Here is a 13,186-nt window from a genome sequence, read left to right on the forward strand (position 1 = left end):
TACAATACAGTAAAATCCACTTATCACTTAATAATAACAATAAACTGCTTATGTTGACGGGGTCCTTACGCTTACTCTTGTTTTCAAGTTGCTCCTCTGATTTGTATATAACAGAATAAATTGTTGCTCCTCTGATCTGGATATAACAAAATAAATTGTTGCTCCTCTGATCTGGATATAACAAAATAAATTGTTGCTCCTCTGATCTGGATATAACAAAATAAATTGTTTGCTCCTCTGATCTGGATATAACAAAATAAATTGTTGCTCCTCTGATCTGGATATAACAAAATAAATTGTTGCTCCTCTGATCTGGATATAACAAAATAAATTGTTGCTCCTCTGATCTGGATATAACAAAATAAATTGTTGCTCCTCTGATCTGGATATAACAAAATAAATTGTTTGCTCCTCTGATCTGGATATAACAAAATAAATTGTTGCTCCTCTGATCTGGATATAACAAATAAATTGTTGCTCCTCTGATCTGGATATAACAAAATAAATTGTTTGCTCCTCTGATCTGGATATAACAAAATAAATTGTTGCTCCTCTGATCTGGATATAACAAAATAAATTGTTGCTCCTCTGATCTGGATATAACAAAATAAATTGTTGCTCCTCTGATCTGGATATAACAAAATAAATTGTTTGCTCCTCTGATCTGGATATAACAAAATAAATTGTTGCTCCTCTGATCTGGATATAACAAAATAAATTGTTGCTCCTCTGATCTGGATATAACAAAATAAGTTGTTGCTCCTCTGATCTGGATATAACAAAATAAATTGTTGCTCCTCTGATCTGGACATAACAAAATAAATTGTTGCTCCTCTGATCTGGATATAACAAAATAAATTAGTTGCATCTCAGATCTGGATAAATTGTTGCTCCTCTGATCTGGATATAACAAAATAAATTGTTTGCTCCTCTGATCTGGATAAAACAAAATAAATTGTTTGCTCCTCTGATCTGGACATAACAGAATAAATTGTTGCTCTTCTGATCTGGATATAACAAAATAAATTGTTGCTCCTCTGATCTGGGTATAACAAAATAAATTGTTACTCCTCTGATCTGGATATAACTGGATATAACAAAATAAATTTTTTGCTCCTCTGATCTGGATATAACAAAATAAATTGTTGCTCCTCTGATCTGGACATAACAAAATAAATTGTTGCTCCTCTGATCTGGACATAACAAAATAAATTGTTTGCTCCTCTGATCTGGATATAACAAAATAAATTGTTTGCTCCTCTGATCTGGATATAACAAAATAAATTGTTTGCTCCTCTGATCTGGATATAACAAAATAAATTGTTTGCTCCTCTGATCTGGATATAACAAAATAAATTGTTTGCTCCTCTGATCTATACATAACAAAATAAATTGTTTGCTCCTCTGATCTGGACATAACAAAATAAATTGTTTGCTCCTCTGATCTGGATATAACAAAATAAATTGTTGCTCCTCTGATCTGGATATAACAAAATAAATTGTTTGCTCCTCTGATCTGGATATAACAAAAGAAATTGTTGCTCCTCTGATCTAAATGTTGATAAAAGCAGAGTTTACTGTTTATTTAAAGAATTTAAAGAAAATTCAGTGTTTAAAACTTTTATGAAAATATCTTATATTATCTGTCATGTATAGTCATACTACATTGTTACCATGGTTATAGGCTGATGAGGCTTATCATATAGGACCTGCAGCAGCAAACCAGAGCTATCTGTGTCAAGATAAAATCCTTGATGTTGCTAGGAAGTCAGGAGCTCAAGCCATCCATCCAGGCTATGGTTTCTTGTCAGAAAATGTAGAGTTTGCAGAACTATGTGGGGAGAAAGGAATTATTTTTATTGGACCACCCTCAACAGCTATCAGAGATATGGGAATTAAAAGGTTTATTTTACTTTTCACTATTCTTTCTGTATAATCAATCTCACATTATTTTTTAAATAGATTTACCAAAAAAAAAAATAATTATGCAAAAGTTTTTGACGCATGTACAACACATTTCAAACCTGCAAAATTCCAAATATTGTAGGCCTGACTTTTTTTGTCCCCCGCCTTTTCGAAGAAAAAAGGGGGATATAGAAATAGGCTCCGTCCGTCTGTCTGTCCGTCCGTCCGTCTGTCCGTCCGTCACACTTTCGTGTCCGGTCCATAACTTTGTCATTTATGAAAGGAATTTGAAATAACTTGGCACAAATGTTTATTATAATAAGACGATGTGTCATGCGCAACAACCAGACCCCTACCTCCAGGGTCAAGGTCACACTTGCTCATTCAAGGTCAAAATTGCCTATTTGAGGGTATATGTCGTGTCCGGTCCATAACTTTCTTATCTATGAAGGGATTTTGTAAATACTTGCCATAATTGTTCACAATAATCAGAAGATGTGTCATGCGCAAAAACCAGTCACCTACCTTCAAGGTCAAGGTCACACTTGGAGGTCAAATATTAACATAGTCTGTTACAGGGTATATTTCGTGTCCGGTCCATAACTTTCTTATCTATGAAGGGATTTTGTAAATACTTGCCATAATTGTTCACAATTATCAGATGATGTGTCATGCGGAAAAAGCAGTCACCTACCTTCAAGGTCAAGGTCACACTTGGAGGTCAAATATTAACATAGTCTGTTACAGGGTTTATTTCGTGTCCGGTCCATAACTTTCTTATCTATGAAGGGTTTTTGTAAATACTTGCCATAATTGTTCATAATAATCAGACGATGTGTCATGCGCAAAAACCAGTTGCCTACCTTCAACGTCAAGGTCACACTTGGAGGTCAAATATTAACATAGTCTGTTACAGGGTATATTTCGTGTCCGGTCCATAACTTTGTCATTTATCAAAGGAATTTGAGATAACTTGGCACAAATGTTTGTTATAATAAGACGATGTGTCATGCGCAACAACCAGACCCGTACCTTCAGGTTCAAGGTCGTACTTGTTCATTCAAGGTCAACATTGTCTATTTGAGGGTATATGTCGTGTCCAGTCCATAACTTTCTTATCTATGAAGGACTTTTGTAAATACTTGCCATAATTGTTAACAATAATCAGATGATGTGTCATGCACAAAAACCGGTCACCTACCTCCAAGGTCAAGGTCACACTTGGAGGTCAAATACTTACATAGTCTGTTACAGGGTATATTTTGTGTCAGGTCTATAATTTTTTCATAGATCAAAGGATTGTGAAAATACTTCGCACAAATAGTCACAATAATAAGAGGATGTGTCATGCGCAACACCTGCATCCCTACCTCCAAGGTCAAGGTCACACTTAGAGGTCAAAAATTAACATAGTCTGTTATAGGGTATATTTTGTGTTGAATCTAGAACTTCTTCATACTTCAAGGGATTTTGAAATAACTTGGCACAAATAGTCACAATAATAAGACGTTATGTCATGCACAACACCTGCTCCCCTACCTCCAAGGTCAAGTTCACACTTAGAGGTCAAAGCTTAACATGATAGATTTTTAAATTCCGTGTTTCATTTTATTTTTTTAACAAATTTATTGTTACATTTGCAGATCTAGCATTGATCATAATTTTGGACTGAATGTCCTGAGATCCATACCTCTATCTTTTGAAATAGCACAATTTTATGCTTCATATATAACTCCCGGGGCGGGGGACATTGGTAACTCTGTTACAAATTCTTGTTATCCAAAAACTAGTTTCAGTTACAATTCTTCTGAAATTATCGTATAATAATTATGTCATCAGTCAAAATGCAATATGTGGTTAGATTTGTAATTATGCATTATCTATATTTATTATCTTCAGCGATTGGTTAGGGTAAATTTATGGACAATACTCAAGTATAATCGTAAATGTTTGTTGGTTAAGTAAACTGTTACCATAAATTCATTAAAGTCATTGTTTACAATTGTGAAATGAATCGGCTCGCCTAACACATCCAGGGCACAGGTGTACAGTGCACACACTGCACAGCCAAGTCAATAATTTTAAGTACCACCACCTCAGATCCTTCTGCAACCACAAGCAATTTTACATTTATAAAATCTTGAAATATTTATCTGTAATATTTGAATGATATTCATTATGTTAAGTTTTAAATGTTTGATTCGTATTATTTTTCTGGGTAGGGTACTAGTAATTGACTGTACACCTGTGGTCTGGAGTGAACCTGGGAGTTAAACTCAGAAGACATGTCTCAAGACTTTGTTTTTAACTTTCATACAAATCAGAGACTTACATATAAACAATATAGTTTTGTGCATGAATGAAACATAATAAATCTTTTGGGCCTGTGAATATCTGTTGAGGCCTGTATTATATGAGTATGTTAAGGCTTATATTATATGAGTATGTTAAGGCCTGTATTATTTAACTAGTTAAGGCCTATATTATATGAGTATGTTAAGGCCTGTATTATAAAAGTATGTTAAGGCCTGTATTATTTAACTAGGTAAGGCCTATATTATATGAGTATGTTAAGGCTTTTATTATATGAGTATGTTAAGGCATATATTATAATTATGAGTATGTTAAGGCCTATATTATTTATCTAGGTAAGGCCTATTTTATATGAGTAAAGGGCTGTATTATATGAGTATGTAAAGGGCTGTATTATATGAGTATGTTAAGGCCTGTATTATATGAGTATGTTAAGGCCTGTATTATTTTACTAGGTTAAGGCCTATATTATATGAGTATGTTAAGGCCTGCATATATTATATGAGTATGTTAAGGCCTGTATTATTTAACTAGGTAAGGCTTATATTATATGAGTATGTTAAGGCCTGTATTATATGAGTATGTTAAGGCCTGTATTATATGAGTATGTTAAGGCCTGTATTATTTTACTAGGTTAAGGCCTATATTATATGAGTATGTTAAGGCCTGCATATATTATATGAGTATGTTAAGGCCTGTATTATTTAACTAGGTAAGGCTTATAGTATATGAGTGTGTTAAGGCCTGTTTTATATGAGTATGTTAAGGCCTGTATTATTTAACTACTTAAGGCCTATATTATATGAGTATGTTAAGGCCTGTATTATATGAGTATGTTAAAGCCCGTATTATATGAGTTGTTAAGGCCTGTATTATATGGGTATATGTTTAGGCCTGTAGTATTTGTATATGTTAAGGTCTACATTATTTGAGTATATTAAGGCCTGTTGAAAAGAAAAATGTGTGATTCTCTCTGACCAGTTTCAAAAGTAAATTGTTACTAAAAAGAATAGTATTTTTAATTTGTTTACAGCACATCAAAATCTATAATGTCTGCAGCAGGTGTGCCCATTATAGAAGGATACCATGGTGAGGACCAATCAGATTCTAGATTGAAACAGGAAGCTGCTGCTATTGGCTACCCAGTTATGATCAAAGCTGTGAGAGGAGGAGGTGGAAAGGTACTAAATGTGTGATATTCTGTACTAAAACTTCTAGTCACCAGCCATTCAAGAGTTGGGGAGTTTGGTCTCCCAACTACTCCAGCTTAAGTTACTTGCTAGATACCACAACATTCATCCGGCAACCGCTGCCCGTCACAAAACTGATACACAAGTACTTGCACATATTACACGGGTTTTCTTGTTGAAATATTTACACAAGTACTGTGCATATTACATGGCCATTGGGTTTTCTTGTTGGATGATGTTTGGCAAAGTTATGGCACTTGAATAAAAAAGTGTTTGTTTCTTTCTGTTGCTTGTCCTGACTTCTTCTCAGAACAACCCTTGGGACAAGACTTTTAGTAGACCATACTAACCTTGACTTTCATTCATAAATGACCTTGACCATCAAGGTCAAATGTCTAAATTTAGCTTGTTTTCTGCTATAAGTGGCTATAACTTTGTTATTTTTGAATGGATTGTCTTCAAACTTGAACATAACAATCTTCTAGAATAGCCCTTCAAGGTAACCAAACAAGTTTTTACCTTTACTTGACCTTGAAGGTCACATTATTGAAATTTTCTTCTTTTTTTGTTGCTGTAACTGGCTATAACTTTGTTATTAATGAATGGATTTATTTCATATAATGACAAAACATTCTTTAGAGTAAAGCCTTCATGTATATCAAACTCCGATTGACCTTTGCTCTCTTGTGACCTTGTGACCTTGACCATTGAAGGTTAAATAAATGAATTTTCACTGAATTTTAATATAATTGACTGTAACTTTGTAATTGATTATCTTATCTATTAAGACAAGGTATGTGCAACACTCAGACCTCTACCACAAAGGTCAATTTTATAGCAATTTATCTGTGTGCATGTCTGTTACACTGATTATATACTGGTTTCCTAGCAGTTTCCGTCCCCGAGGAGTTTTCCGGCCGTTTATCATTTTCGTCCGGTACAGTCTATTTTCACCAGTGAGGCATCCACATTAATTCATTAATCAGAGAGACATTTGTTTTCTATGCTAAACAGCATTTAAAATAGTACAACGATTTATATGTTTTGAAGTTTTGCCTGTTATTTAAAGTTACATAAGAGAACTTGCGACTTAAAAATAAGCAACACCTGGGGAATTCTAGTTTGTATATCCATGCGCAATAACTAAGACCCCATTTTAGGTAAATCAATACTTCGGAAACCAGTATTGAACTTATGAATTTTCTTCTCAAAAACCACAAGTTCAATTTCCACTACACTTGCCAGGATTGTTCCTTAAGTGAAGGGCTTCCAAAGTTGTTCAATGAATTTGTTTCCATGCAGAAATCTGGTTGCCATGGAAATGTAAAGGAATATTAGAAGAAACTTAAAAAAATCTGTCTAGAGCCACAAGGCCTAGAGCATAGATATTTTGCACAAAGCATTTTCTTGTGCACCTCTACCAAGATTGTTAAAATGTATTCTACTTATATGTATATAGTAAAAAATTAAAAATCTTCTACTTTAAAACTATAAGGGCTTCAGCTTAGATATTTGGCAGGAAACATTTAATTTCTGTGGTCATGGGTTTTCCAAATAAACATTAAGTAAAAATTAAAATATTTTCTCCTCCAAAACTACAAGGGCTAGATCTTAGATACACTGTAATTAGCATGAAACATTGTCTTGTGAACCTCTGTTGGGACTTTTGAAATTACAGCCTTTGGGTCTAAATTAGCCCCCATCCCAAGGGTTTATAGGTTCACTTGTACAACGGCTAATTATCATAAATATTTGACATGAAACGTTGTCTGAACCTTTACCAAGATTGTTCAAATTATGGCTTTTGGTTCAAAATTGGTCCTGCATTTGATGTTATTTCCCTATACATGTATATAATATTTCCCTTTTTACATTTAATTAGTTTTGCCTCAACTATCCGCAGAATTATTGAGCTAATGCAGTCACCAATTTGTCAGCTTCAGCTTCCCTGTGGTCAAGTTTGTGCGTGTAAGCTGGGATCTCCATAACTTCTGAAGGGAATGGAGGCTTGTTCTCTATGATTATGCAACATGATTGGCACAAGTACCATAACTCTGATTGCTTTTTTTGCATAACTATTCCATTTTTTCGACTTAGAGATTCTTGGTTAAGTGTTTGTGTGTAAGCTGGTATCTCCATAACTACTGAAAGGATTGGATTGAAACTTCACACACTTGTTCTCTGTAATTATCTAACATGATTAGCACAAGTCAGGTAACTCTAATTTGCTTTTTTGCATATTTATTCCCCTTTTTCCTCCATAACTATTGGAGGGAATGGATTGAAACTTCACGCACTTGTTCTCTGTGATTATCTAACATGATTGGCACAAGTCCCATAACTCTGATTTGCTTTTTTGCATAATTAAACCCCTTTTTCAACTTAGAAGTTCTTTGTGTAAGCTGGTATCTCCATAACTACTGAAAAGATTGGATTGAAACTTCACACACTTGTTCTCTGTGATTATCTAACATGATTGGCACAAGTCCCATAACTCTGATTTGCTTTTTTGCATGATTATGCCCCTTTTTTTACTTAAAAATTCTTGGTTATGTTTTTGCTTGTTAGCTGGTATCTCCATAACTACTAAAGCAGACCTGGGGATGATTACATTGATCATTAATTGATTTAATTACAATTACTTTCAGATTTTATTGTAATTGATTACAATTGATTACTCAGACTTGCCTCTGTAATCAATTGAATTACAATTACTTTGAGAAAGTAATTGATTGATAATTGATTACATTCCATGTATAACTATAAACAAAAGTTTCTTAATGCTATTTAATATATACATTATATACACAAAGGATTTCCAGCTCATCAACAGTCATCATTTTAACACACTTTTAGTTACTGTCACATCACTTTATCATATTTTAGCATTGCACTTTAGCATCATAAGTTCATGGAACAGTCTATCAGTCAGACTGCATCTATCAGGATGGAAAATTTTACCCGCAACACTAAACAAACGCTCTACAGGGGCCAATGATGCAGGAATGGTCCTCAGTCTTCTTGGTGTAGGTTTCATAATGAACTCTCTGCAACAGAAATTTTTAAAAGTGTCAATTGTACAGTATGCTCTATACAGGTGTTAAAACAGGTGTGAAAACAATAAATTCTAATATGGGAATTCAAAGAGACAATATACTTTACAAAGAAATTATCAGTTTTTTTACAAACACTTCAACGGTACAACAGTATCCATTATAATATAGACACATTGTCTATCAACAGTATCCATTTTAATATGGACACATTGTCTATCACCTTACAAAATAACTGTTGCATATAGTTAAAATATGGTAATATGCATCTGACACTAACTCTAGAATATACAAAGTAAAGAAGTTATCTACATTGTTTGAAACTTTTTAAAACATGGTTTAACCAAAATATATGAAACAAAATTTAACATACCTTTATGTGGGTAATGAAATTTGAATGTGACTTAGTGTTTCCATTTATCTTCTTAGGGCACAATTTGCACTGTGCTGTCACATTTCCAGATGTTTATTTAGGAAATTCAGAGACATATGATAAATCCAGTGATTTGACATTTTGGTTAGAATACCAGCCAAACAATGATGTCTATCTTTCAGTTAGAATTTGGTTAACTGTATGGATTAAAACTTATTTCTTCATTGTGAGTGATGTCTTAAAATGTCTCACTAGATATTTTACTACCTTAGTTAAACTGTAACATGTGAAATAAATCATTTGAATTTCAATAATTTCATGTAAAATCTGAAAGTAATCAACATCAATCAAATTGTAATCATAATTACAGACTGAATTTAAGCTGTAATTGATTAATTACGATTAATGTAATCAATTTTGAGCAAGGTAATCAATTACATGATGATTACAGTGTAATCATGTAATCAATTAAAAATTCGATGATTACGATTATTGATTACCCCAGGTCTGTACTAAAGGGAATGGATTGTCACTTCACACACTTGTTCTCTGTGTTTATGTTACATGATTGGCACAAGTCCCATAACTATGATTGCTTTTTTGCATAATTATGCTCCTTTTTCGACTTACAAATTCATGGTTAAGTTTTTGCTTGTAAGCTGGTATCTCCATAACTACTGAAGGGAATGGATTGAAACTTCACAAACTTGTTCTCTGTGATTATCTAACATGATTGGCACAAGTCCCATAACTCTGATTTGCTTTTTTGCATGATTATGCCCCTTTTTTTACTTAAAAATTCTTGGTTATGTTTTTGCTTGTAAGCTGGTATCTCCATAACTACTGAAGGGTTTGTGCCTTTTTTTGTGACAATTTTATGCATTCATAATAAACAAGCAGTGATTTACTCGTTTAAACATCTTAACAACAAGCCTTTGTACCTTTTTGGACAATTTTATGTATTCATATAGTTAAGCATTATTATACTCGATGAAACACCCTGGTGACAAAGCATTATTATACTTGATGAAATACCCTTGTGACAACTTTTTCGAATAGTCAGGCATCACTGTCCTCAGACAGTTCTTGTTTTAAAAGAAATTGCTACTCAAAAACTACATGGGCTAGATCTAATATATTTGGCATAAAACGTAATCTCTACCAAGGAAGATTGTTGAATGTTCAGATATAGCCCTTTGTTCAATGTTGGTCCCACCAGGCCAGAGGGTGTGTCATGGGAAATCCTTATATATTTTTAGTTAAAACTGAAAAAATCTTTGATTCAGCAATTATGCAAGAGATTACTTATTTAGCATGAAATGTTGTCCAGTAGACAGCTACGTTTCCAAATAACAGCCTTGGGGTTATCAACCAATTGGTTGGCAATCATCACAAAGTTCAATTGTTTAATGTTTAGAAGAAAAGTTCAATGAAAGACTCTGTTCCTTAATGTTGCATAATGCAGTGGCAAAGCATTTTTTCACAAGTGAAACCTTGTTTCAGTAGTACAATTGTGTGCTTCATATAAATCTTTCCTTATGCAGGGACTCTAGCTACTCTGTTACAGGTTCATGTTACTATGCATCTTTACTTATAGCATATAATATTATACAGTTTTAAACAATATAAATTGACATTACATTAAGTAATAAGTGAACTGTTAACTAACATAAGGATGATATATTATAGGGTATGAGGATATCTATGACAGAGTCAGAGTTTGATGAACAGTTAGAATCAGCACGTAGAGAGGCCATGAAATCATTTGGTGATCAAGTCATGCTCATTGAAAAATTTGTAGAAATGCCAAGGTATGTCCTGCTGTTAATTACTTTCAAAATCAAACTGTTAAATATTCACCAAACTATTACTTCCCCTTTGTCCTACTGTTAAATATTCACCAAACTATTTCTGTAACTTTCCCTTTGTCCTATTGTTAAATATTCACCAAACTATTTCTGTATCTTTCCCTTTGTCCTATTGTTAGGGCCTGAAGACAAAAGTATTGAAGAAAAGAAAAATATTATAGCAATGTCATCAAAAGATTTAATGAATATACGTTTTGTCTGCAACAACATTGGTAGATGCTTCTCCAATTTTTGGTTATGCAGACATGTATAATGATATGAATTTCATAATTGCCCAATAAAAGTCAATGTTATAAACATTCAGAATTTTAATAATAATAACAAGTTCATGATAAATGTTGAACAGAAAGAAATTGCATAAAATATTATCTTGATTGACAAATTTTTTTTTAAGACTTATACATACATTTCTATGAGTGATATGTTTAATGATGTTGACAGACATGTAGAAGTTCAGGTGTTTGGAGACAAACATGGGAATTATGTGTATTTATATGAGAGGGATTGCAGTGTTCAGAGAAGACATCAGAAAATTATTGAAGAAGCTCCAGCAGTAAGTACATATTTAACAATGTTTATAATTTATTCTGAAAAAGAAAAAACGAAATAACCTTCCTCCATCGTTGTCACACACTGTTACTGCATTTAAATTGTGCCTGGCTCTTGTGTTCATAGCTCACCTGAGTACAATATGTGCATCATACAATTGTGCATGGTGTTGATGTGGTCAACAATTTGCTTTAATTAACATAAAGCACAAGGTGAATGTTGCCTAAACTTGGCATAAATGTCTGTTGCTTTACAGCATAAAAACTGTACAGTAGTAAGACCAGGCATCAGGTGAATTAGAATCTAATGCTAATGCATTAATAATGCATTACTTTTTTCAAGTAATGAAAGGTAAAGATTAATGCAATAGATTAAGCATTATTTTAATGCTGATTTAATACATTACCCATGTTAAAATGCTTTTAATGAACAACATTGTTTATTTGGCATTACATGGATTTTGTTCACTTCACATTAAATATCTTTATTTATAGCAAGAGAAAAACATGATTATAAATATTTGTTAACTAGTGTGATGTGTTAACTATTAGTTACCAGATATATGAATACTGCACATGTACTACAGAGAAAACCTTTAATTGTTTCCCTAATCTGATTCATAAAAGTTTGAACACTTTTATAAACAGTTTTATAAGCTCAACATTTTGGAAAGAAATATTTGAGATATTGTTACAGTCATGTCCATGCCTGTTGCCTTTGCTGTCAAATAAACATTAACATTGGCCATAGCTTTTTATACCCCCACAAACAGCTTGTCAGTTGATCTGTCTGTCAATTGGTCCATAAAATAATAGCCTCAAGCTCTTCCTCACAGAGTTACTGCCCTTTAAAGACTTTTATTTTAAAAGTTTGTCTGGACTACCCCTCTCATACCACTTTGGCAATTTCAATTAAACTTTATAGGATTGATAGATAGGTCAAGTACTTGAGCATATTACACGTTTTTTTCCGGTTTAATGATTTTTGGCTGAATTAAAGCCCTTAAATAAAAAAGATGTTAATAAAAGTTTGTATTAACTACTCCTCTCATATAGAGAGTTTCAATGAAACTTTACAGGATTGATTGGTAGCTCAAGTACTTCCTTTTAGTACATAGGTTTGAATGAATTTTGGCTGAGTTGTTGGCCTTTACTTTAAAATAAAAGATTTGTTGTTTTTTGTGTTGCCAACTTACACAGAAGCTTTTCTGGATTACACCTTGGGAACTACTGGTATATTTCATCCAAACTTTACAGGCATGATCAGTACCAAGTTTAGTTGTGCATATCATCAGCATTTTTTTGGTTTAATAATTTTTGGAGTTATGGCCCTTTAATGAGTTTTAATTTGACTACTCCTCTTACACCACTAATGCAAATTCATTGAAACTTTACAGGATTAATCAGTAGCTAAAGCACTTGGGCATATAAAACAGGTTTTCAGTTTGAATGATTTTTGCTATGTTATGCATGTGCCAGTAATACTATCTTTAATTTTTAGCTCGACTATTCGATAAGAATAAGTAGAGCTATTGTAGTCACCCGAGCGTCGGCGTCCGGGTCGGCGTAACCACTTATGTTAAAGTTTTTGTAATAGTTTAAATATTTTCAAAGTCCATTGACATATGGCTTTGAAACTTTGCACACTTGTTCACCATCATGACCCCAACCTGTAGACAGGAGGAGGTAACTGTATCAAGCATTTTGACAGAATTATGCCCCTTTTTCGACTTAGAATTTACGTTAAAGTTTTTGTAATAGTTCAAATATTTTCAAAGTCCATTGACATATGGCTTTGAAACTTTGCACACTTGTTCACCATCATGACCCCAACCTGTAGACAGGAGGAGGTAACTGTATCAAGCATTTTGACAGAATTATGCCCCTTTTTCGACTTAGAATTTACGTTAAAGTTTTTGTAATAGTTCAAATATTT

At 33.2% G+C, this 13,186-nt stretch overlaps 1 protein-coding gene across 1 annotated transcript in view; it reads left to right on the top strand.

Annotated features, from left to right (window-relative positions):
• Nucleotides 1–13,186, top strand: part of LOC132714728 (methylcrotonoyl-CoA carboxylase subunit alpha, mitochondrial-like) — a 54,575-nt gene that overhangs the window by 13,676 nt on the left and 27,713 nt on the right. Inside the window, exons 4-7 of the mRNA XM_060697647.1 lie at nucleotides 1,685–1,902; nucleotides 5,252–5,399; nucleotides 10,524–10,645; nucleotides 11,144–11,255. Of these exons, the coding sequence (XP_060553630.1) occupies nucleotides 1,685–1,902; nucleotides 5,252–5,399; nucleotides 10,524–10,645; nucleotides 11,144–11,255 (600 nt within the window). The remainder of the gene's footprint in view (nucleotides 1–1,684; nucleotides 1,903–5,251; nucleotides 5,400–10,523; nucleotides 10,646–11,143; nucleotides 11,256–13,186) is intronic.

Source organism: Ruditapes philippinarum, unplaced genomic scaffold (assembly GCF_026571515.1).
Source record: "Ruditapes philippinarum isolate M1 unplaced genomic scaffold, ASM2657151v2 ctg1143_1_1_1_1, whole genome shotgun sequence".
In the NCBI taxonomy this organism is placed as follows: Eukaryota; Metazoa; Mollusca; class Bivalvia; order Venerida; family Veneridae; genus Ruditapes; species Ruditapes philippinarum.